A 25,531-nucleotide genomic window follows, 5' to 3' on the forward strand; every position below is an offset into this window, starting at 1 on the left:
GCCCGGTGTAAACGCTCTCTCTTCTTTCTCACACTCATTGTGCTTTATCTCCTATATTTTGTAAATATAGTTAGTATATTTTTTGTATTTTACTGTACGATAGGGACACGCGTTGGAATAGTTTTTTAATTCAACTGTTTTTGACTTCTTTCGGCTGGATTTGAGCGTTTTTCGTTGCGTTCGTTGTGTTGTTGTGACGTGAGCTAGCTCCGAGCGAGCCCACCAGCCCCCCCCCGCGCCCTCCGGCCGCGCTAAAGTACGGCGTGTCGTCGGTACACGTTTATATACACGTTTATATGAAAGAGGAACTTCACGAACGATCGGGACACGCACTGGAATCGCTTTAAATGAACTTGTTTTGACTTTATTCGGCTGGATTGAGTGTTTTCGTCGTGTCGTTGCGATGTGTCTTGGCTCTGAGTCCCCCGGCTCCGGCCCCGCCCCCCCGGCTCCGGCCCCGCCCCCCGGCTCCGGCCCCGCCCCCGGCCCCGCCCCCGGCTCCGGCCCCGCCCCCCGGCTCCGGCCCCGCCCCCCCCCGGCCGGCGCCGTACCGCGTTTCCACAAAGGAGGAACTCATGAAACTGCGGAGAACAGTCGTCTTACCCGGAGAGCGTCACGTTATCCCGTCGCAATACTGACCTAACCTAATACTGATGTGCAATTCTGTCATATGTGCAATTACTGTGAAATTCATGTGCAATTACTGTGAAATTCATGTGCAATCTATGTCCTGTCGTGACACATATTCATGTGCAATTACTGTCGGGATCACATGCAATGGTATTTATGTATTTATTTATTTGTCTATGGGAGTTTTTATTTATTTATAGGAGATCTTCTACTGAAAGTGTTTTTCAGACTTCCTATAAGTGATCTGTTCTTCTGTCTCTACCTCTGTATCTACCTGCGTTGCACCAATGAAATTTCCCCATGTGGGACAATAAAGGAATATCTTATCTTATCTTATCTTAAATAGCTGTCAGACAGCAGGAAGAAGAAACACAATTACTAAGACACCATGTACTTTATCCCTCGGCCTTCTAGATGCTTATGTCACCTTCAATGTCATTTTTTAAATCTAAAATGCTGCTAGATTTTTCTGCTCTTTTTTCAGTTCCTGCTGACGTGCCATATGTCTGGTGAATTACCGCTATAGGCTGTGGGGTCAATAGTACAATACTTCTTGTATGATTTGTGAGAGTTGTCATGGGCGAGGCTACGCGCAAAATGCCGGGGTCTCTGAAGACATTATTAAATTGATCTACACCCCCCCAACGGTGTCATCAAAACGATCAACGACGACCCGAAAACAAAGAGAATGGGTCTAATCAAGGCTAAACAAAGACAACCACAGGGGGAGGGAGTTGTCTTCCAAACCTATTCATAATTCAACAGCACCCGATCCATCTTAATGCAAGGACGACAAGCTACATGATTTATACAGTCTCCACTATGAAGCAGATATTAGCCCAGACAGAGCAAGCCTAAGGGATCTTTCACCACACTGTAGATTTACATCCATCCAACAGTGTGAATGCAAAGTGAACTGTTTGGCTCAGCAGCCGTGTCCGTCAGCAGAAACATGGCTACGGGTGCTGACACGGGGATGACAATTTGAACACAAAACACTGTCGCACTGATTGGAATTCATGTCCATAAGGGATCAATACAATAACAAATTAATCAACATGACCTTAGGGCCCTCAGGACTGTTGGGTTAAGTGGTAATGGTGTTCATTATGAGCCAATTAGAGATGAGTTAGAAGCTGCACAGGGCATGAAACAAATACAACTAATGCCAAAAACAAGCACGTTGCTCTAAAAATGCTGGACTTCTGGTGGTCCCAAGAGTCTCTAAAAGCAGTAGAGCTGTGTTATGGAATCGGCTCCCTGTCCATAAAGAAATTCTGCATTTTATATTTGTTTTTAGATACAACCAATCTGTATTAAATATTACAGGCCGAGAGAATGTTGTGATGTCATCAAAAACCCAGCAATGTTCAGAGTTGGGCCCAAGTTGTGGTGGTGCAAGTTTCAAGAAAGGCCTCATTCAGACTGCATGTGGTGAAGCTGCGGGCCCCCGCGGGATTTTGTTTTATTTACAGTGTAAATTATTCGTTGTACATGTAGTCTTGTGAGTGCAGCTTTCATGCTCAGCTCTTTGAGTTGCACTCAGCCAGAATAACCCACGTGCAGTCTGAGAAAGGCGCAAGTTTCAAGCTTTTGGCCTCAAGTCTGAGTCATGTCAGAGACAAGCAAATCCAACACAAAATAGATAAGTGGCAACGTGTTCCAGTTTTTCCTGTAAAATCAAGCACTGAAAGTACATCTAGCTCTTTCTGTTTTTTTTGTTTATTTCACCTACTTTGAAGACATGTAACACTTTGATACCAACCGCCATAAAACAAAGAAGAAGAAGAAGAAGAAGAAGAAGAAGAAGAAGAAGAAGAAGAAGAAGAAGAAGAAGAAGAAGAAGAAGAAGAAGAAGAAGAAGAAGAAGAAGAAGAAGAAGAAGAAGAAGAAGAAGAAGAAGAAGAAGAAGAAGAAGAAGAAGAAGAAGAAGAAGAAGAAGAAGAAGAAGAAGAAGAAGAAGATGATTCATTTCAGATGCATATTGTTTTGTCTTAACTTACCCCTGCAGTTCTTTGAGTGACATGGAGATCTTCAGGTTGTGCCCCAGGACATGCAGAGCAGTCAGGATGTCCGCCCACTGGACCATCTCTCCCAGTGGACCTCCCTTCAACACTTTTGGGCTGAACACATCTCCGGATTCCTCTGTCAGGAAGCCCACATGCACCAGGATCTGCAAGAGACAGGATAAACATGAATACAACACTATGCACTGCAGTAACAAACGGTACTATTTACAAAACAGATTCTCAAACTTTATGCTGCAAGTATGGCCACAGACAAATATATTACTAATCAAGATCAAAGCAAGCTTCCGGACAAATCTAACATTTACAAGACTGCACCAAGACTGAACAAACCACAGGGCTCAACCAACTCCAAATGAGACTGTGTGCAAATATTTCCAGGGTTAATGTAATGTAAATGAAAAGATCAATTAAAAAAAGTAAACTGTGAACTGACACTTCAGATTCAGTGTAGAATAAAGCAGGAATAAGTGCCATAAAAGTACTATATCTACCAGCGGAAAAAGTCAGAGCATCACAGCATGAAAATTATTGCTCCCGACAATTAAATTTGCATTATCTTACACATACATATTGGCATATTTCCTAAAGCTAAGCTCCTTGAAGGTTAAGCCTCTGCCATTCAAAATGTTTTAATGAGTTTTAGGATTAAATTCATCAAGAAATTCAACCCAGAAAAAAGAAATGATGAAAAAAGTAACTTTGAAATCTCCTCTGAATGATCCCCTTGTGCTATAATGGAATGTGCCCATTGAAATCCTTCATTATAGGCTTGAGTGTAAAATGAATACTACTGTGGATTATGAGTTTGCAGAGACACATGTGCAGCGGTCAGTGAGTGGATCGACTACACTCAGAAATAACAAGGATTTGACCCAGACTTTTTCCTCGTTGCTCACACACAGCAAAGCGAGGAATACAAAAAAAACTGATTACAAAATCCAGAATATACAAATAAACTTCAAATTAGACGAAGTTGATGGATTTGCTGTTTCTTTCTCTTTTTTGGTCTTCTAGGAAGTAAAACGGTTAAACATGTTAGAGTTTGTAATTAGAAAAACAGACTTAAGATTTATATAGACAACATAGGTTTGAGGCTTCAAGTTTACCTTCACATTCCACTTACACATACTCTTTTAGATAACTTGGGCCACATTTTATTAGTAATTTCCCCTTATATGTTTGTAGTGTTTGTGGTTAAGTTTTGCTTAGTCATAACGCTAACAAAAAAAACAAAAAAACAAGATCACATGAAATAAATCTCCTCTATAACTCTGTTCACCTTAAGCTTGTGCAGAAAATACATTTTTGTGACATTTGTGAATTCAGTTCCGAAAGAAATATGTATCCTCAATGAGGTCATTCCATTTGCAGCATAAAAAAAAAAGAAGAGAGAATCCATTTAGTCCCACTCCTATTGTTGTAATGGGACAGGGATTCAACCAATCACAGGGCAGCATTGTAGTTTGGGCAGAAGTCAGTTCATTTAAATTTATATTTGTAACACCCAAAATCACAACAACATTTGGCTCGAAGGGCGACAGTGATTAAACAATGTTCATAGGAAATTAGCAAAAGGATAATGTCCCAGCATCCCTTGTTCTTGGAAATGAAAAACTACAAAACCTGCACATGGTCCAGGACCAGGACTGACCTTTCAAGCAGAGACTGTGGAGCCAGAACCACTCAGGAGGTGAGAGAGTTCATCCAGGCAGATGAAGAGCCATTCATCGAGAGTAATCAAGTCAAAGGTGAAATAACCAAAAGAACCAAAACTTTTTTTACATTTTTGGAAACATTTCACATTTGTACCCCACTGAGACTTGAGCGGTGGATTAGATCCACCAAGTGCCACAGTAATGTAGAGTAATCCTGAAACACACCAACTTTCTGCTGCTATTGCTGCCACGTGGAGCCAACAACTTTCACCATGCACAACATACATAATGATCTCAAGGCCAAGAAAGTTTGAGTGTCTGTGGTTCGTCAATTTCCCCAGCACATTTCTTGAATTTAAATCAGCCAAGTAAATATATAACAGAGGCCTCCATCTGTGCATCTACAGATTTGTTTGTTTTAGAGTGAACGCGCTCCACCAAGCCAAACTTTAATCCACTGAGGATTGAGCCATATTAGAAGTCACAATTAATACAATCTAAAAAACATGTCAAATCTAAATATAAATAATTGCACATAAGATAATTTGTGGCAGCAGATAAAAAGAGACAAAATGTTTACCAAGACTGTCATTAACCTCTCAAATGCATGTAAAACTTACACAGCGGTGGAAACACTTTGCCAAGTAATAGCATGGTTTCAGCTGGTGTTTAATATCCCCTCATCTCATAAGCTTGCTCTATTAACGTCTGCTTCATAGAAAAAGATAAGTGAAATGTAATTACAGTTTGGGTGGCAGATGGCACAAGTGAAAATTGGTGGCGCTAACATCATTCACTCTTCAGGCTTTGGCTTTGGTTCATCGAACAAAAAGTGAGGAAGGACAGAAGGAGATATGCATTTCTGGCAGTGGCATAGCAACACTGCAAAATAAATATGGGAAGCAACACATGCTAGGATGTAAAATAACGGCTTGGTGCAAAAGTATTATTTAGGTATGAAAAGTGCTTTTAACAACGGATGCTACGGCTGAGAATAATGATAAATGTTAGTGTGGCTCATTGTGGGCGTGTGGTGCAGATCTGATCAATGTCCTTTTGGTCTGCACGAGGCTGCTGAGGTTTTTACTGCGCTCTCATTGGACACTTTAACTTTCGTCGATCATCCAGACAAGGCCCAGCTATTATCTATGGGCATACGTGTACTTTGATTCTGCAAGATCTTGACCTACTGACTGACTGACACAAAAAACAACAAAAGACTTTTCATTGTTTTCCATATTCACAGCTAAGGCCTTTAGAGGTGCATGAAGTAAAAGTACAGAAAAGTACAGATACTCTGAAATATACTTTTAGAGTAAAAAGTCAAAGCAATTTCAACCTCAAGTAATCTTGAGTAAAAAAAGAAGACAAAAGTTGGTCATCGGAGTTGACTGAATTGATTTAAACAATTTTCCTGGTAAAAATTACCCCAAAGCCAAATTACCTCAATAACTTAACCCCTTCAGCCATTTCAGCCTCTAAAACTATAAGAAGAAATACTTCTACTTTTCAGTACTGTTCAAAAATGTAGTGGAGTAGAAAGTACAGAAACAATTTATACTTAATTACAGCACTTTTACTTTTATACTTCGTTCAACACTAACGAATGTCATAATGTCAAGATTTCAAATGGATCATAATTTTAGTGAAGGTCAATATTCTGATTCTGCTTTTCTTAATTTGCTATTTTGTTCATGTTTACGGTATTTACAGGATGATGTATCACATCTGAAAACATGTCCAAGAATTTAGTAAGGAACTATTCCAAACAAAGTCAACATTGATCAAATGAGTTAACCACTAAAAGGCTGAATCCATCTCTATTTGCAAGAGCTAATGTTTCCATATGGGAGAAGATTAGGAAGTAGTTTAGTGAAGACTATCTGAGAAGCCGTGGAGAAGTGACCCTTATATCGCAGAGTGGAAATCAATCGCTTAAACAAGGAGAAGATGGTGTGGGCGGCTCTCACCGCCAACACACTTCTGTTTACGCGAGTGCACACTTGAAAATGAAAACGGAGAGCACAAAAAAGCCACACAAATGGGACAAAGACAAAAGGAGCTGCCCCAGACCTGTACCTCCTCAGGTTTGATCACACATGCTAGAGGGGAAAGCACTTTGTCTGGTTGACTTCTAGCACTCGCAGATGCAGTATGTATGAGTGTGGAGGTGTGCGCGGGGGAATTACAGATCGGGCTTGTTTGCATGCTCTTGCTTCACACTGACGTCCTCAGCTGTTTGTGTGCTGTGCGTCTAAAAGCTCGCACACTCGCCCGGAGGTTGGAGGCTTTTTGCGAAGATCCTCTGTTGTTACTGTCCTTCGTGAGAGAGAGTGCAGTTACACCTGCCAAGACCAGTGAGTCAACCCAAATGTGAGGCAGAAAGCAATCCAAATCAAATGAGACGGAAAGAAATGTGAACCTGCAAAAATATCATGTTTTACTTTCTGGAAGGACATGTACATTCAATTGATATTAAATGCAGCATGTTTATTTGTGAAGTAAGGAAATCATCAAGATTCAGATTCAAATATTTAGCAATGTGGGGTTCAAATGGCAGCTTATTGAAGGAAATGTCAAATTGTTTGTCTGAATGTTTCAAGATGTTTTTTTAATAGTAAAAAGTTAGGCTTAAATATGTTACCTGTTCTGCAATTGCGTACATTGTTATTTAACTGTAAGCTTTCATGTATTTTCTGCATTCGTGTTGGATCCGTTTGATCAGTGTTGTTTTTAGGTAGAACATTTTTTTCTGTCCAGGGACAAAGGATGAAAATGAGTTTTTTGTCTAATCCTGGTACATTTACAGTCATGTTTATTCATGTACAGCGTCCCTCTTGAATAAACAGAACAAAAAAATAATGATTATACAGACAAGGGCGAATACAATTCACCTATGTATCACAGCTCGTCTTTGGACAGCAAACGAAGCCACACTCATGCATCATGTGACCACACAGTTATCCTAGAAAGAGAATTAAACGCAGAACATCTTTACCTGCGAAACTACCTGCTATTATCTATAACTATGTATTTATTTTGTGGCAATTGTTTTTTTTACAGTAACAGCCCCCGACAAATGATTTAATGGAAGTGTTTTGAAATTGGAGAGACCCTTTTCTGTCATTAACACAGACGCACGCTGCTGTAGCATTTCCTATAAAATGCTAATTCAATACGAATTAGGGCATGTCCGAGCCCGACTGTAGACGGTGCCCAGGGCCTTCAGTGAAGGTCACATCTGTGCTGGGGTGAACGGCAACCTGGCACGACTGACACACCAGTGCTTATATCCTTAACCTCCCTTTCTTTCATTCTCAAAGGAAAGCTCTGATCCTGCCGCTGCCCCAGTTAGAAGTCAAATAACTCTAAGCGAAGATGATAGAAAATGTCCACAAAGCGTAAAGGTAAATTGCAAAGAAACTAAATGCATGTCAGCTTTTTTAGCCTTTTCTATTGTCTCCATTCAATTATAAATGCCTTTGATGTCAACAAAAAAGAGCGGGGCAATTTGTTATACAAAACTTGTTTCATCAGCTGGGCTGTGAGGCTGAATGGTTGACCCGAGTTGTTGATTAAGTTTGATATCAGCAGAGAGGAGAACAACACTGCTTTGAAAGTACAATGCGGTGAAAGATTAATTGCCGCCTGCTTGAATGTTACAAATGAGAAAGATGTAGATTAGACTCGAAATAAAAGAGGTCTATAGAATACTTAGGCAAGTTTAGAATTTGGCTGGGCATAATCAGAGTATTTATCTTGTTATCAGCAATCTTGCCAATTCAAAGAGGAATGTTGTTCATGTTTGATTTATGAGCCACGCAAGATTTTTTTCAAGACACTTTTTTATTTTGTAATTTTCACTCTATTTATTATACAAGCAGTTAAGTGAGAACAAAGAATGGAACTGTTCCATTTGGGTTTTGAAGCACAATATTAAATATAGAGACACTTTGTTGATATTGTTACCCATGTAATATCATTGAGTCATTAAAAGATGCACTAAGTAACATTTCTGGTGGAGGGTCCGCCATAGGAATGTCATGATATATAATAATATATCATACAATTTTAGTGTTACGATTATTGTAGGGGGAGAAAAAAAAATCACAATTTAACCATTATTCATGATTATTGAGACTGTGACTAAACAACAGTGATATTTTATATAATTCCCTTGGTCTGACATGTTACTGTTTGTTTGTGAATGACTTTACAAAGTGTAACTTAAGTTTTTTTTCCATTTGTTTTCCATTTGTTATGTTTTCCGGAGTTTTGGTTCATAATTCATGGCTCTGAAGTGATGTCACACACTCATTGCTGCAGCCATCTTGAGGATGAAAGCTGCATTGGATCTGTGGGTTGTTTCAACAAAAAGTCTCAAAACAAAGGATTCCTTCTGCAACATCCCCAAATACCCCATTTCTCGCTACTGTGGTTACTGTGGTTACTGTGGTCAGGAGGGACTAGTGGACTCAGAGAAATCCCTTCAGACTGAAAGGTGAGCAGTTTGTTTCAGGTAGTTAGCAGCTGGCTAATGCTAGTTTACATATTATTGCATGGCTATGCTATAAACACTTGCAGACAGTTTAAACATGCCTAAATTCCAACTGTCAGTTTTATGCACTGTTTTTCATACTATCTAACAGCGGGGATACGCTGCAGCCTGCGATGACTTCTTCAACATGCCACTGACATCAAATAAGTCACATGTACAAGCAAAATTATTTCTTATGTGACAGCTTTCATTTTCCCTATAAACATTAAGAAGTCTCCTTCACAAAAATCTCCACATTTGAAATTAGATGCTATAGCCCAGGGGTCCCCAAACACTGGGCCAGGGACCGGTACCGGTCCGTAAGGCGTTTGCTACCGGGCCGCACAAAAACAGTCAATAATTTATCAATGACAGCATCTTCTCCGACCTAACTTTAGCCTGTCACTCATGACACGCTAATAAGCTCGTCTGTGGCAATATAATGAAAAGCCTGATAGGAAATTGCCAATGAAATCCATTAGATATAATGTATATTATATCTATGCTCTTCTCCTGCGTAATAACATTTCTGATACGCGCATCATACATGATACGTCATCACGGATGTGTCGTATCAAACACGTTGCCCAAAAGTAGACCCACAAGCCAGCGAAAATGAGTAAAAAAAAAAAAAAAGAGCATTTTTTTTGTTAAGGGAAAAAGACCAAGTGAAAAAAGAAAAGCTAAATTGAATGGACAATACCAGGAGTCCTACTTAAAATACGGGTTTGTCGCTACAGGTGACTCTCATGCACCGAGTCCGCTCTGCATAACATGTGGGGAAAAGCAAGCTAACGAGGCAATGGAACCTGGAATGGAACTTCAAAACTGCGGCGGCGAGTGGATCGACGGATACATGACATGTTCCAAATATTACCGGGAATTTTGGAGGACATGTCACCTGGGCCAGCATTGTCCCAGCTGCTATACGATCAACTGTTTTTGCTTTTATAAGAGTTTGAGCGCTACTTCTCATGCACAAAAGATCCGCGAACAGCACATGAATGGATCCGCAACCCATTTGTCAACCCATTTGTCAGAGATGTAAATCGGGCAGATTGAGCATGTCTGTGCAACAAGGGCACTAAAAACCTTACTACCATTTGCGACATCCTATCTGTGTGAAGCAGGCTTTTCTGCAGTGACGGCAACAAAGACAAAATTACGGAGCAGACTAGACTTAAGAAACACACGCCCCTAGATTGGACCATCTTATTGCACAGAAACAAGCGCAGGGCTCCCACTGATTCAGCGGTACGGCGAGTTGTAATTTTTATGCACTTATTTTTGCCGTATTTATCTGGTCGGTCTGTGAAAATAAAACCTACATTATTCTGGTCCGTGGTGCAAAAAAGGTTGGGGACCCCTGCTATAGCCCCGTTTCAGATTGGTGTGCAAAGGCTATTGACCTTGATTCAAGATTTACCACCATTCTAAAGAATTTTTTTGTATTATTATGCCATATTAAGATCTTCTTTGGAATGCACATAGTTATTCTTAACCAAAGCAGAGCACAAACAGATGAATTCAACCTCTATTTATAATGATTGTGACAAAGAGCGTTTGACAGGCACGACTAACCCATACAGACAGTTGGACATCTGCTGTGGAGATAGTGGTGGCACATTGTAAGGCGTATCTTCTGTTCAGGCAGCCCCAGAGTGGAGATAGAGGAAAACAAATCCCCTGTATGCACTATAAGAAAGAGGGGCATCCATCACTGTGACGGGGCCTATTTCCTCCATGTTAACTTAGTTCAGAGCAGCACGAGGGAGGGGAAAGCCGCATAGATGAAGGGGTATCTGAATTACCTTCCATTGGTTTTGATAAGGTTGACTAAAGGTTTCTCAGGGATTTATCAATATGGATATATCATCTATTTTTCATTCGCTAATAAGTTCAAGAGTTTTACCAGCACCACATCGTGCTCCTTTTTGTCAACTAATCCCTTTTAAATCAGTTTGCCGGGGAACACTAGTGTGTCTTGAGATAATGCTAGGTGTACCTTGAAAAAATGTCCAAATTGGAAAAAATAATAAAATGTTGTAGTGTCCTGAACATACTTTTATACCAAAAAAGAAAGCAAAACCCACCACGCTGGGACAGGCGTAAAAGACGTGACAAAGACGGAAGTCCTGCCAACAAAACATGTCAGGTAAATAAGCAATCACTTGTGTACCACTGTCTTACTAGAAGAAAAATTAAATTAGAAAGCAAAACCATAAGAATTTCCATTTTTAGAGAAGCTGACAGTGGCACAGACATTATTTGCTGCATTATAACATAATATAAAATAATAATGTTTTACTAAAAGGTCTGATTTCATTTTTAATAGGTGGTGTTTAGTATATTTTCAATACTAAACTAATACTAATCTATAAACAGGAGTCCTGTTTATAGATTAGTCCAGTCACATCCGCTACACGACATTTAATCGACAAAGAACTTAACTACAGCCCAACAAATATCAATTAACTATGATCACAATACCTTTGTTTTTTAGTGCAATCATCTTTTATCATATTTATCTTATCGTATGTAACCACGACATTTTCATTATTCTGGCAGATTTTGACACAAATGTCCAAATTAATGGTAAAATTTCAAGGCAAAAAGTGAAAAGGCTGAAGTTTTACAGCTCGCAAAGTTTTAATCACATATTCTATAACCTGGCATTTTTAAAACAGCAGTGTTGTATCCACAGGAGGCTGTCATAGGTTTCCTTCAGACTTTCACTTCTGCTGCACCTCTTTCTGTTTCTCTCTGGTTATTTCTCTGTCTGGCAGCCTCGCCGCTTGACTTCTCCTCGTAAGAACAATCATTAATCATAATTTCCTGGCCTCAATTTTCTTCTCCTTCTTCAATTGTTCAATCTATACCTCTCAAACAACGGCATGTCTGCCAATACCCCGGAGTGTGCCGCCAGATACTGATGTTTGATTTCACATTTATTCAGCGATGCGTATAATTTTGAACGTATATAGAAAAACAGGCCCCGCAATTACAGAAGTAGAACATGCCGTCGAAGATAAGGAATCATTAAGTCCTCAATCACTCAAACTCAAGATCGACTCTTCTCCACCTTAAAGTTTAATTTCACTTGTTTACTTCGAGTGGAGCATTGGCATAATACAGCCACCCTATAGTTTTCATGTCTGCATTTTTCACTGTGTGACATGCAGAGACATATAATGGGTGCTAAAATATACAGAACATTCAAAAATGACATGCCAAAAGGCCACAAAAGAAAAAAAAGACTATTGCTATATATTATACTAAATATGTCATGAGAAAGTGTTCATTATGATTTGTTTGGTGACAGCATCTAACTGACACAAAAAGAAAATGTTCCATGGTCGCCATTCATTTATTTCAATCCAACAACTGACTTTAGCAGGATAAAATCACAAGTGTTCATTTGCTCCAGCAGTGGCGTGGACAGAAATTGGTATTACTCACTTGTAAGTATCAAGGTGTAATTTATCATGTGGTCCTGAATATGTTTTGTATAATTTCATATTATCACATAAGTATGTTATGTCCTTTCCTTGCCGTTCCCTCTTGTTACCTTCTTTTGGTCTCTCCACCTCTGCTCCAGCTTGGTGTCCAGGCGGTTGGCAGCTGTGGCCCACTGCTGAGCGAGGCGTCGGATTCTGCGCTTCATAAAGCTCAGAGACTCTTTCCCTGTTCCCACTTGGTCCAATAATACAGAGAGGTTTGTCCGAAAAGCAGCCTGGAAAAGATGGAACAAGTTTTACATCTGCTTGGCATCTGCTCAGTTAAAACTATTGAGAATAGTTTTATGAAAAACTACTCAGGAAATGTATTCACTTTTAGCTCTGCAGAGGCAGGATTTATTTTTCATTCAGGAAGAAATAATAACCAAGGAAGGAAGAAACTAATGCCCTTAAGCCGTACATTTTTCAGATACAAACAAATACAAGTATTTCTCTCTAAATAGCCTTGGTGAACAGCAGGGCAGAGCAGTTAGGTGGGGAAGGTGAATAAAATGCACACCCAAGTACTTTGGACATTTTTTTAAACTTTTACAGAGACAAAATAGAGTCCCAAGCCCAGGATGGCCATAATGTGCTGATAAACCCAAGATGCCTAAAAGAGGTCATAAGAAGGTGAACATTAACAATAATAAAAAAGTAATAAGTAAATTACAACAGTCCATTTTTAATGACTTCCCCCAAAATAAGGGGTTTTGTAGCAGTTGTTGGTTGGTTGGCGTGAACTCCTTCACTGAGTTTCTCCCCAAGGTTTCTACTTTCTCCCAAACGGTTTTGTAGTTTTTCCTCGCTGAGAAGGAGGGTCTAAGGACAGGGGAAATTATCCATTTACTGATTTCCTATGAACATTGTTTAAGCTGTGTTTCACCATCGCCCTTTGAGGAAACTGCTGTCGTGACTTTGACGATTACAAAAATAAATTGAATTGAGCTCCGACCCACTAAAGTCTGGGCACTAATGTTGTGAAATAGGTACATTTATACAAGTATACTCTTTTGACATTTTGAGAAGCAGATACAGAACATTTGATTGTGTCATTAAATGGGTGCATCAATTCAAGAAAATATTGAGAATGTTACTGACTTGTCTCCGAGGACCTTTGGTCTGGTGGTGAGTAAATGGAGTTGGCAGACTACTATGGTTCCTCCAGGCCAGAGGGGGGCAGAACCACTCCACCTCACTCAGGTAAATGAGGAAAGAGCAGTCAGAGCCATCCACACCATAGAAGGCATAGCAGGGGTCAGAGGTCCAACGAGCACGCATCCACTGTGGTCAAAGAGACAAGTACAATATAAAGACAAACACTATACATATGTTTTTACAGTTTGTAAAGTACTTTCACTAAATCACAGGGCAATTCTGCAAAATGTTGGCAAACAGTTCAATTCTCATTGCGAAATTCTGCTCCCTCTTTGCAGAATGGAATTATTAAAGATTGAAATAGTTTGACAATGAAAATATATTTGTGATTGGTTTAAAGGCACTTTGCTGTAAATATTTGTGATGCTGCTGCTCCATCTAATGCTGTTGCCCCAATACACGAGAATAAGACTGATGATCACATATTTTCCCTTAGCCCCTTATAACTTTATGAGGTATTAAATATGTTGATTAAAATAATACACTGGAGTTGACACCCTCGAACCTCGGTTTCTATTGTTATCTGCTCCACTAAAAGTAAATAGTTTAAATCATGTTATATATAACTCAAGCATCCCATTACTATGGAAAACAGCTTTTGTTCTCCCGTTACATAAAGGAGGCCAAAGATGATTTGAATGATTTCTGTCCAATCTCAAAACTATGGTGTCCAGCAAAACTCTTGGAGAAGCTCATAAGTCACCAGGTGCTTCTTAACCAAATATTACATTTTAGATTGCTGCCAGTCCCGTTTTAAACCAGGGCATATCGCAGCCGCTACCAAAGTTATAAATGATATTGCTATTGCGTAGGACAATCACAAAGACTATGGAGCTGTTTTTGTTTGTGCAAGCACATAAAAGACTTCAATTAAAACTTACATCGACTTTACCAGGACACTCTGGGTAGCGTGGATCTCTGGGAACTTCACATTGACTGGATGATCCGTCTCTTGCTGTTGAAGAAAGAATAAAAACAATCTAATACAAGTATTTATAACTTTTACTAAACAAGAGTCCCATCTTCACTGCTTTCGATACTCCATAATTTTTGCTGCTCATTTGGCCTTAATGTGAATACTTATTCTCAAGTGCAAATTGCATTATCTCTGAGATCATTTAGCAACACATATTGCATGTTAAAGCCTCCTTATAATTTTAGCCTTCAATTAATTCAGATAATGATTGTACAAGCACTGACCCCCGCACTTGATGAGGCGCAGTATAACTCACATTAATATACTTTTCCCATTTAGCTGCGGACATTTTAAAGCAATATACCTTCTCTGGTTCTATGATTCTGTCACATGTGCAGCGATGGTCTATAAATCTGCTTCTTCACACTCCATATTGACTGCACTGCGCTGTTCACTGGAGCTTACATATATCCACTGTGTCTCTAAAATCCAGGGGTTTCAAGTCATCCTCTGTTAGCCTACACGCACTACATTAATTGCTCCAGTGGCTTAGTTAACTGCTTCTCTGTGACTGAGACTGTGAGAGTGACAGAGCAGGGAAAGACAGATGTTTCAAACAGTAAAAGTGTGCAGTCCTGTTGTTCAAAGTATTGCCTCACGCACTCCAAACCCCCCCAAAAAAAGCCTTCTCCCTAGGTCCTGTCTGTTTCCATTTGCCTAATGAAAAAGAGACTTTCTCCACATAAGTCTTCCCCTGGGCTTTTTACTCTGAGCCCCAACACTGGCACTTACAAATGGAATTTCAACAAATATGATTACAATTAAACCAGAGGCTGAACACTAGGCCAATATAGGCATAGCCGGATGAGTGATTATGCAATGCAAAGACCTAATTTGATTCAATATGCAAATCACTGCACACAAAACGGGCAAATGTGTTATGGCAACCAAAAAATTATGCAATATTTATGCATTTCAGGTTGCTGTTTTAGGTAACATCAGTGCTTTTGACTACTTCTGTAGTAGTAGTAGTAGTAGTAGTAGTAGTAGTAGTAGTAGTAGTAGTAGTAGTAGTAGTAGTAGTAGTAAGGGATTTAGGAAAAAATAAAGGAACAAGGCTAACCATCTTTGTGGTAACTGATGTCCATAACATAGATGCTTTCAGTCCAAAAAACGTTGGTAGGCCTACTGTGTGAGAAGAGGAGAAGGAGAAGGAGATAGCAGAGAACTAGTACTTTTAGAAAAATGCAGTGAGTAAGGCGTTTCAAGGAGAAGATGTTATTTCAGTTCACTTTTATCGCTACATGTCTGCAGCATAAACACACTGCTTTCTACGCGATGCTGACTCAAGAGATCAAAGTTGAACGGAGGCACACGCAACGTGTTCTCCGGATGGGCTTTATATTGCCAAATGAGCGGTCAGTAGCGGATTAAGTTGGGGGAAAGGTGAAATAGGAGACAAGCGTGGAGAGGCAGAATTGCGGGGAGGGAGAAAAAGTCGGGGAGAGGGAAAGAATGGTCAGCTATAATCCTTCCTTATTTATTTATCTCTGAAAAAGACAAATGCTGGTGGGTTACGTCTGGTAAAAAAAAGGCCCATCTGATAAATCTAGCTTAGTAATACATTGGCCCTTGTACAGCATCTTCTGCCTGAGGGACTGGCTCATACATTATATCAGCTGCTCTCATGTCACCATACACAGAACCGATTTATATCACACAATAGCAACAAAATCATTCCCCATACTAGCACCATATGTAAAGCATTGTGTAAATGACAGAAAATAGACTAGGCAAATGATTGTCTTTTCAGTATATTGCTGTTGGACTTTAAATCTTAATACTAAAAACTATGACAAGTTTACTTCAATGAATATATATTTTTTAAATCAACACAAATATTTATCCAAATTTGAGTGTACCGCCCTCCAACGTTCAGTAGTTCATAATCCTCGCGCACGTCTCTTTAGCGCCAATAATCCACAAATTGGATTGCGAGGGAAGCCATTTTCTTTGTGTTTTCCTCTAGTTGCCTCAGCTCTTGTTGAACCATAGATAAATAAAGTGAGTTTTATGATAATGCATTCTGCCAGCAGCGCTTCAATTCTTCTGTGATTAGAGGAAACTGCAAAGGCAGTTTTATTATGCCTTTCTAGATGTGGAAAACAATAAGATAGACTATATAGTTTAATGGACCATTGTTCTCATTGAAAAAAGTAGGAAATTACTGTGAATCATATCCGTAGATGCTTCATAATTATGGTAGGCTTAATGTGTACAATAGAATAGAATAGCTTTATTGTCTTCCGAGGTAGACGTTCATCTTCGGCTCACCACCGCATGAAAACAATATAAACATAAACATCAAAAAAAGCAGTAGTACAAGAGATACATAATCAATCAATCAATCAATCAATCAATCAACCTTCATTTATAGAGCCCTTTACAACACTTAAAGTGACCAAAGTGCTTCACAATAAAATCAAGGCAATACAAAATACCGAACTAATAAAAACAAACTGTACAAAATAAAGTGTCATTACATTACAGTGTTAAAAGACAGTCTGAATAAATACGCTGTTTGCCTGGATTTAAAAAGATTAAAGTCAGTGATGGTGCATGTCGGGGGCAGTTTGCTCCAGAGTCTGGGACCAGCAACAGAAAAGGCTCGATCCCCCCAATGTTTAAGTCTGGCTCTGGGGACGTCCAGTAAAAGCTGATTTGTTGATCTTAGAGTCCTGCTTGTGTTACGAGCAGAGAGAAGCTCAGCCAGATAAGGAGCTGCCAGGCCATTTAGAGCTTTAAAAACAAAAGGTAAACATTTAAAATCAATTCTAAAAGAAACAGCCGGTGAAGATTATTATTTACAAAAAACAGTTAATTACTGTAGCTCATGTATGCTCACTCCCGCTGCATTTAGTAAGTCCACAGCACAGGAGACAACATATATTTTTTAAACAGCTACATATTCACCGAGACCAAACCGTTAAATTTTCCAAAACTACATGGCACTGGTTCACTAAATGTGTGCATCCACAACGAGCACTCAAAACGCCTCAAATCTCTGTAATACATCAACCAGGCCTGAGTGTGGCGCTGTGATGCAGCATGCAGAGAAAAGTTGTGCGATGTAAAATCATTTTCAAACAAAGCAGTGATTCTATTTGTACAGCCAGCGTGTGAAATCTACAGAAGAGACGAGGAGAGCAGATAAGTGCTTCAGATGTCACGGGAATAATGTCAAAGCTTCAAAACAGACTTATAATGGAGACAAACTCTGTGGTGGATTTATCTATTATTCTTTTCCCTTCGTCTGTAGCTCGTGGTGCATTGGAGGAGCGATGATTCTGCTGTATACATCATATAAGGTCAGTCATTTATGCAGAATAGATGCAACACTGGTGCTGTGATATCATCAAATTCAAAACAAGTTTCAGATTTCAGACCTCTAGAGAAAATAAGTTCTACATGAACTAAAAAGCCGTTTTCGGGCCGCCCAGGGAATCGGTGCATTATTGAATTGTTGGTCACATGAACATGGGATGTTTTATTGTAGAAAAAGATTCAGATGTAGTCTTCTGGACTCGAAAGGTTTTGACTCTCATCCAAGAGTCAATCTAAATCTGCGGATCAAGTCTGGAAACTCAGGTTTTTATCCTACCCAGTGTCCCTGGGCATTGGATGAGAGTCGAACTGAGGACTCTCATCCAATGCCAGAGGACTACAACTGAATCTTTGTCTACAATGGAACACTCCCGGACAAATGAGGGATTTCACGGATGGGATATTTTACACAAATCAATCTACTGCATGTTTTAGCTTTAAGCCTTTTCCCTCCTTCTCCATTTAAACCAGCGGAATTCTCACGGTTCAAGGAGGAATTCTCCTCCTTGAACCGACACCTTAACGTGGTGGAGGGGTTTGAGTGCCCGAATGATCCCGGGAGCTATGTTGTCGGGGGCTTCATGCCCCTGGTAGGGTCTCCCAAGGCAAACAGGTCCTAGGTGACGGGTCAGACAAAGATCGGTTCAGAAGCCTCTTATGACGACGACACAATCAAGGCAGTTCACGTCGCCCGGATCGGCGTCACCGGGGCCCCATCCTGGAGCCAGGCCTGGGATGGGTGCTCCATGGCGAGCGCCTGGTGGCCGGGTCTTACCCCACGGGGCCCGGCCGGGCACAGCCCGAAAGAGCGACGTGGGGCCGCCCTCCCGTGGGCCCACCACCCGCAGGAGGATCCATAAGGGGCCGGTGCAGAGAGATCTGGGCGGCAGTCGATGGCAGGGGCCTCGGCGACCAGATCTCCAGACACAGAGACTAACTCTGGGGACATGGAATGTCACCTCGCTGGGGGGGAAAGAGCCTGAGCTTGTGCGGGAGGTTGAGCGATACCGACTAGATATAGTCGGCCTCACCTCCACGCACAGTTTGGGCTCTGGAACCCATCTCCTCGAGAGGGGCTGGACGCTCCACTTCTCTGGTGTTGCCCGCGGGGAGAGGCGGCGGGCTGGTGTGGGCTTGCTGATAGCCCCTCAGCTCAGCCGCCACGTGTTGGAGTTTACCCCGGTGAACGAGAGGGTCGCGTCCCTCCGCCTTCGGGTGGGGGACAGGTCTCTCACTGTTGTGGCGGCCTACGGGCCGAACAGCAGTGCAGAGTACCCGGCCTTCTTGGAGTCCTTGGGAGGGGTACTGGACAGTGCACCGACCGGGGACTCCGTTGTTCTACTGGGGGACTTCAACGCCCACGTGGGCAATGACAGTGACACCTGGAGAGGGGTGATCGGGAAGAACGGCTTCCCCGATCTGAACCCGAGCGGTGTTCAGTTATTGGACTTCTGTGCTAGCCACGGATTGTCCATAACGAACACCATGTTCAAGCACAAGGGTGTCCATCAGTGCACGTGGCACCAGGACACCCTAGGCCGGAGGTCAATGATCGACTTTGTTGTCGTGTCATCAGACCTCCGGCCGCGTGTCTTGGACACTCGGGTGAAGAGAGGGGCAGAGTTGTCAACCGATCACCACCTGGTGGTGAGTTGGATCCGCTGGCGGAGGAGGAAGCCGGACAGACTTGGCAGACCCAAGCGCATTGTGAGGGTCTGTTGGGAACGTCTAGTGGAGCCCTCTGTCAGTAGGGTATTCAACTCGCACCTCCGGGAGAGCTTCTCCCATGTCCCGGGGGAGGCTGGGGACATTGAGTCCGAGTGGACCATGTTCTCCGCCTCCATTGTTGATGCGGCTGCTCGGAGCTGTGGTCGCAAGGTCTCCGGTGCCTGTCGTGGCGGCAACCCCCGAACCCGGTGGTGGACACCGGAAGTAAGGGATGCCGTCAGACTGAAGAAGGAGGCCTATCAGGCCACTCTGGCTTGTAGGTCTCCGGAGGTCATCGACGGGTATCGGCAGGCCAAGCGAGCCGCGGCTCGTGCTGTCGCAGAGGCAAAAACCCGGGCCTGGGAGGAGTTCGGGGAGGCCATGGAGGAGGACTATCGGTCGGCACCAAAGAAATTCTGGCAAACCGTCCGGCGCCTCAGGAAGGGGAAGCAGTGTCTCACAAACACCGTTTACGGTGCGGGTGGAGGCCTGCTGACCTCGACTGGGGATGTCGTCGGACGGTGGAAGGAATACTTTGAGGATCTCCTTAATCCCTCAGTCACGTCTTCCGAAGAGGAAGTAGAGACCGGGGACTCGGAGGCTGGCTCATCCATCACCCAAGCTGAAGTCACTGAGGTTGTTCGCAAACTCCTCGGTGGCAGGGCTCCGGGGGTGGATGAGATCCGCCCTGAGTACCTAAAGTATCTGGATGTTGTAGGACTGTCTTGGTTGACACGTCTCTGCAACATCGCGTGGCGTTCGGGGACCGTGCCTCTGGACTGGCAGACCGGGGTGGTGGTCCCTCTATTTAAGAAGGGGGACCGGAGGGTGTGTTCCAACTACAGAGGGATCACACTCCTCAGCCTCCCGGGTAAGGTCTATTCCAAGGTACTGGAGAGGAGAATCCGACCGATAGTCGAACCTCGGATTCAGGAGGAGCAGAGTGGTTTTCGTCCCGGTCGTGGAACACTGGACCAGCTCTATACCCTCCATCGGGTGCTCGAGGGTTCATGGGAGTTTGCCCAACCAGTCCACATGTGCTTTGTGGATCTGGAGAAGGCTTTCGACCGTGTCCCTCGGGGTGTCCTTTGGGGGGTGCTCCGGGAGTACGGGGTCCGGGGCCCTTTGCTCAGGGCTGTCCGGTCCCTGTATGACCGGAGCAGGAGCTGTGTTCGCATTGCCGGCAGTAAGTCAGACCTGTTCCCAGTGCATGTTGGACTCCGCCAGGGCTGCCCTGTGTCACCGGTTCTGTTCATAATTTTTATGGACAGAATTTCTAGGCGCAGTCAGGGGTTGGAGGGGGTCCGGTTTGGGGACCACAGGATCTCATCTCTGCTGTTTGCAGACGATGTTGTCCTGATGGCTCCATCAAACCCGGACCTGCAACATGCACTGGGACGGTTTGCAGCCGAGTGTGAAGCGGCTGGGATGAGAATCAGCACCTCCAAATCCGAGGCCATGGTTCTCGACCGGAAAAAGGTGGCTTGCCCTCTCCAGGTGGGTGGGGTGTCCTTGCCCCAAGTGGAGGAGTTCAAGTATCTCGGGGTCTTGTTCACGAGTGAGGGAAGGATGGAGCGTGAGATCGACAGGCGGATCGGTGCAGCGGCTGCAGTGATGCAGTCGCTGCATCGGACCGTTGTGGTAAAGAGGGAGCTGAGCCGAAAGGCAAAGCTCTCTATTTACCGGTCGGTCTACGTTCCTACCCTCACCTATGGTCATGAGCTTTGGGTAGTGACCGAAAGAACAAGATCGCGGATACAAGCGGTCGAAATGAGTTTCCTCCGCCGTGTGGCTGGGCGCTCCCTTAGAGATAAGGTGAGGAGCTCGGCCACACGGGGGGAGCTCGGAGTAGAGCCGCTGCTCCTCCACGTTGAGAGGAGCCAGCTGAGGTGGCTCGGGCATCTGTTCCGGATGCCTCCTGGGCGCCTCCCTCGGGAGGTGTTTCAGGCATGTCCCACCGGGAAGAGGCCCCGGGGAAGACCCAGGACACGCTGGAGAGACTATGTCTCTCGGCTGGCCTGGGAACGCCTCGGGATCCCCCCGGAGGAGTTAGAGGAAGTGTCTGGGGAGAAGGAAGTCTGGGAGTCCCTGCTCAGACTGCTGCCCCCGCGACCCGGCCCCGGATAAAGCGGCAGAAGATGGATGGATGGATGGATGGAATTCTCACTGGAATTGCCGATCACATGGGAAAAGAGGGAAAAGTGGGCGGGGCGGAATAAGGTCAATAGCGCCTCCCGGAGTGCAGAAGCACAAATTGCTAGTTCAGAGGGTCTGATACGATGTTCTAAGCATTAATGTCCTTTCTCTTTACAGCTGGCTCAGAGGTTTCTGAGGACTCCCCACAATCTCTGAGCCCAATGCTACTGAGCTTTCCTGGGCGGTACAGTCATTGGGAACATTTTTGAACACTCTCGCACCATTCAATTAAAAGTTTCAATATGATTTCTAAAACTGTGTCAAGGTATTTAAAACTGTTCACGATCTCAACACTTTCACTGTCAAGTGTGACAAGCTGTTTTATGTGTGTTTCGCTGTATGGATCGGTTTACTCACAAGACATCCTCACATAAAAGCAAGCATCCTTGAAAGCTGTAACTGAACTGGGTAATTCTAATTTCCATGTTTTATTTTGCTGCTTTCCGAAATGATTTGTGTCTCAGGTGAAAACAAAATTTAAAGGCACATTAGTGTGTTTGTGTTATTTTATTCAACAACAGTCCCTTCAACACAGGCTGACAGCTGTGAACAGGTCCAGCTGGGTGCATGTTTAAAGGAACTTTTCACCCTAAAATCAACCATTGTATTTTGGCTAAGTTATAATATTCAGTTCTAAGACTTTAAACCATGGTCAGTGAGAATGCTAAAGCTAACTGGAGTGCGTTATTTATGAATAACCGCACAGGTAGTTCCAGCAACAGTGAATCACATATCATACCACTACACTGTGGACATCACCATAGCAACAAGCAAACAAATGAGCTGTTTCGTAGTCTTTTCTTCTGTATCTACCTCTGTATCTACCTGCGTTGCACCAATGAAATTTCCCATGTGGGACAATAAAGGAATATCTTATCTTTTCTTATCTTATATTTGATCATAATAAGTGTTGTGCAACACCCATAACATAATAGTTATAAAATATCAACCATATCTTGGTTCCCGCTCTCAAACCCGGAAATGCAGCGTGAGCGTGCGTCCCCGCCCACCCCGTGACGTAGCATAGTGTGGAGATGGTGGGGGTGCAAACAGAGGCCGAGGCGTGCGCCGGTACACAGCGCATGACACAGCGGCGCATGACACAGCGGCACATGCCAGCGGCAGCAGCGTTGGAACAAGTAGCGCTTGAAGCTAAATGCGCGTAAATAGCTGTGGTTCCTCTCAAGCGCAGGGGCGGGGGGCATGTTACAGGGACCGAATGCTTCCTGGAGGATGGGCTGAAACTGCGTGCTGCGTAACTCACTACGGGTCACCCCGTTTGTCTGCTCATCCGAGGAGAAGGATAAAGACTCTAGCTAAAGACTGCAGGAATCAATAAAAAAAAAAAAAAAACTGTACTGTACTGCACAGTAAGAAGGTTGAAAGCTCTGAAAAGTCGATTTTGCATGATATAGGACAGTTTGTTATATTCGCCAATTGGCTATTGCAGTTTGTGGGGAAAACTGTATAACGCACTGCTCCTCTCCACGTGGTTTAATCGTTACAAAGTTCATATTTAGAGCTCATGTTTGAGGATAGCTGGAATGATAATACATTGCAGTACGCGGCTGATTCCCTTTCACTCAATAAAATAACACACTCACAAACTCAGGATTGCGACCCAAATGTGGGTGGCAGGAAATGTTTCATAGGTCGCATGAATGTTTCAAGTGAATGAGCGCTTTGGTACGGCTCCTCAGCGCAAGGAAGGACTCCCGCTGCCAAAGTCAAGCTCTTTCATACACACATAAAACATCTATTTATTCTCAAAACTGTAAATACTGAAAGTCTTTTTTGACACATGCTCGCTCTTTTCTCTCTCTCTCTCTCTCTCTCACTCTCTCACTCACTCACTCTCTCTTTGTGAGGTCAATTTTGGGGATGTTTGTGAATTTTGTTTTACCCAAGAATAAATGCCCAATATTAACCTGCGTGTGTTTCACACTTTTTGAGGAGAGAGAGCCGTGCCTCTCGCCTGATCCTCGTTTCCCCACGGGGCAGTTAGTGACAGAATGAATGAAGTAAAACAAGAACGCCCCCTCCTGAGACTCCGCAGTTTCTCATACAGCAAAAGCTCTTAATGCAGAGCACAGCCCATGGACAAAGACTGACCCGCACACAGAGCGCAGATGAAAAAAAAATGGTCTACAGAAAAAAGTTTGAGACCCACAGATTTTGCTCAATCAATATTAGCACAAACCAATCGATTTTTTTGGCCAAAGGCATTATTTGATAAGACAGTCATAGCTTGAAAGGAAGAGAGAGTGGGTTTAGACAGTCAGCAAATATCAAGGGCTGAACTCGATCCCACAACACTGCAGTGGCAGCAACCACACATGTGCAATAGCCTCATCCACTGCACCACCAGCGAAGCACAGCGTTTGTCTCATGTTTAAACCCATCGTCCTGTGTGCTGTGATTTGAGTGTTGAAGTGGAATAACATTTCAGTTGGGATCAAGCACAAAGCAATGGTTTAGGACTTTCAGCATCCTTTAGTGAAAGATCTTGCCAAGAAAGCAAAAATAAGGATATTAACAATAACAGGATTTAGACTGTGTGTGCCCATGTGTCATTCCCAGTTTGTCCTCAGTGCATCAGAGTTGTCTTTTTTAACAGTTTAAAGAGTAAAATGGAACGAGAAGTGCGATTAGGCTTAAACAAATAGCTCTACACAATCACATTATTTTATATCCCAGATAAATACATTTTGTTTTTATTTTTCCTAACGTGAAGTTTTAATTTGTAATCTTGCGGGCCTTGCTATGGATTTTAAAATCAAAATAATGACACAGGCAAATATTGGTTATCAGCTTTTTATATTGGACAATACCTAATCTTATGACAATGGGATCCAGAATCTGAAGTAAATATAAGTAAATAAATAAAAAAACGACAATATATTACCTCTGCCTTGGACAATGCTGTTCTGCAGAATTTGCTCCACCCTGTTGGCCATGTTGGACACATTTTGGGCTATAGCTTGGATTCTCTCCACCAGACCGGCTGGTTGAATTCTGCAAAATAAAGAGGGCACAAACAAGAACATTGGCTGACAGTGGAATGCATTGCCAAGACCTTTACAACAGACGGAATATCTCACTGTTAGTCATTATTCGTGTACGTACATGTCATATATTGTTTCTTTTAGCGTGTTGTTCTTGGTCATCAGCCTCTTACATCCCCGAGCGGCATTAGTGAGAAATGTAAATTGGTTGACACTTGGTTGGAGCGTGAAATAGAAAAGGACCTGGTGCTGTTAATACCACTTCCGCGCCGAGTGAGACTTTCCATTCACGTGATGCAGTGTGTCGTGTGAATGTGATGTGTTCATTTGCATTTCCCAGGAGTGTGTGAGTAGCTGAGCATATTTCAGCACATCTCACTACATGGCTGCATACAGGCCAATGCAGTTTGTACACATATCCTTAAATTACATGTCTGTTTGAATAAATGTTGTTGTTTTTTTTCTTTGGGTTTATGATTTCATGTAATCAGCAGATGGAAAAGAAAAATCAGGAAGAACTCAATTGCATAGTGACATATCAGTAATGCTCAGCCCAGGTAGTAATAATACATGCTTTACTTAACCCAAAGCAATGCACATGTATTATGTTCTAATCTCCGCCTAATTTTCACTTTTTTGTCACTCTTGATAATGCACCATGTCTGGAATAGAGTCAGGAAGTAATCATATTTGTATTTATTTATTCAGATTTAATATTCCCAAGTAAGACCCAATTGACATCGAGAAGTGTTTTTCAAGGGTATTTTTGATTGGACAAAAAGAGGTGACGTCGTCAGTAGTAGTAGTTTGTTTGTA

General features: G+C 42.6%; 2 protein-coding genes across 2 annotated transcripts in view; one reads left to right on the plus strand and one right to left on the minus strand.

The window, feature by feature from the left end:
* The window catches only part of LOC140377137 (ATP-dependent RNA helicase DDX39A-like), a 312,983-nt gene that overhangs the window by 151,405 nt on the left and 136,047 nt on the right, over positions 1-25,531 (plus strand). The gene's annotated exons all lie outside the window — the stretch shown is intronic.
* The window catches only part of LOC140377146 (alpha-1,6-mannosylglycoprotein 6-beta-N-acetylglucosaminyltransferase B-like), a 142,684-nt gene that overhangs the window by 64,341 nt on the left and 52,812 nt on the right, over positions 1-25,531 (minus strand). The window contains exons 4-8 of the mRNA XM_072462460.1: positions 24,616-24,725; positions 14,389-14,462; positions 13,451-13,633; positions 12,421-12,585; positions 2,634-2,803 (exon numbers count right to left, since the gene is read on the minus strand). Coding sequence (XP_072318561.1) covers positions 2,634-2,803; positions 12,421-12,585; positions 13,451-13,633; positions 14,389-14,462; positions 24,616-24,725 — 702 coding nt within the window. The remainder of the gene's footprint in view (positions 1-2,633; positions 2,804-12,420; positions 12,586-13,450; positions 13,634-14,388; positions 14,463-24,615; positions 24,726-25,531) is intronic.

This window comes from Eucyclogobius newberryi, unplaced genomic scaffold (genome assembly GCF_026437365.1).
Source record: "Eucyclogobius newberryi isolate DKJ021-1_F unplaced genomic scaffold, fEucNew1.0.hap1 SCAF_4, whole genome shotgun sequence".
Classification (NCBI taxonomy): Eukaryota; Metazoa; Chordata; class Actinopteri; order Gobiiformes; family Gobiidae; genus Eucyclogobius; species Eucyclogobius newberryi.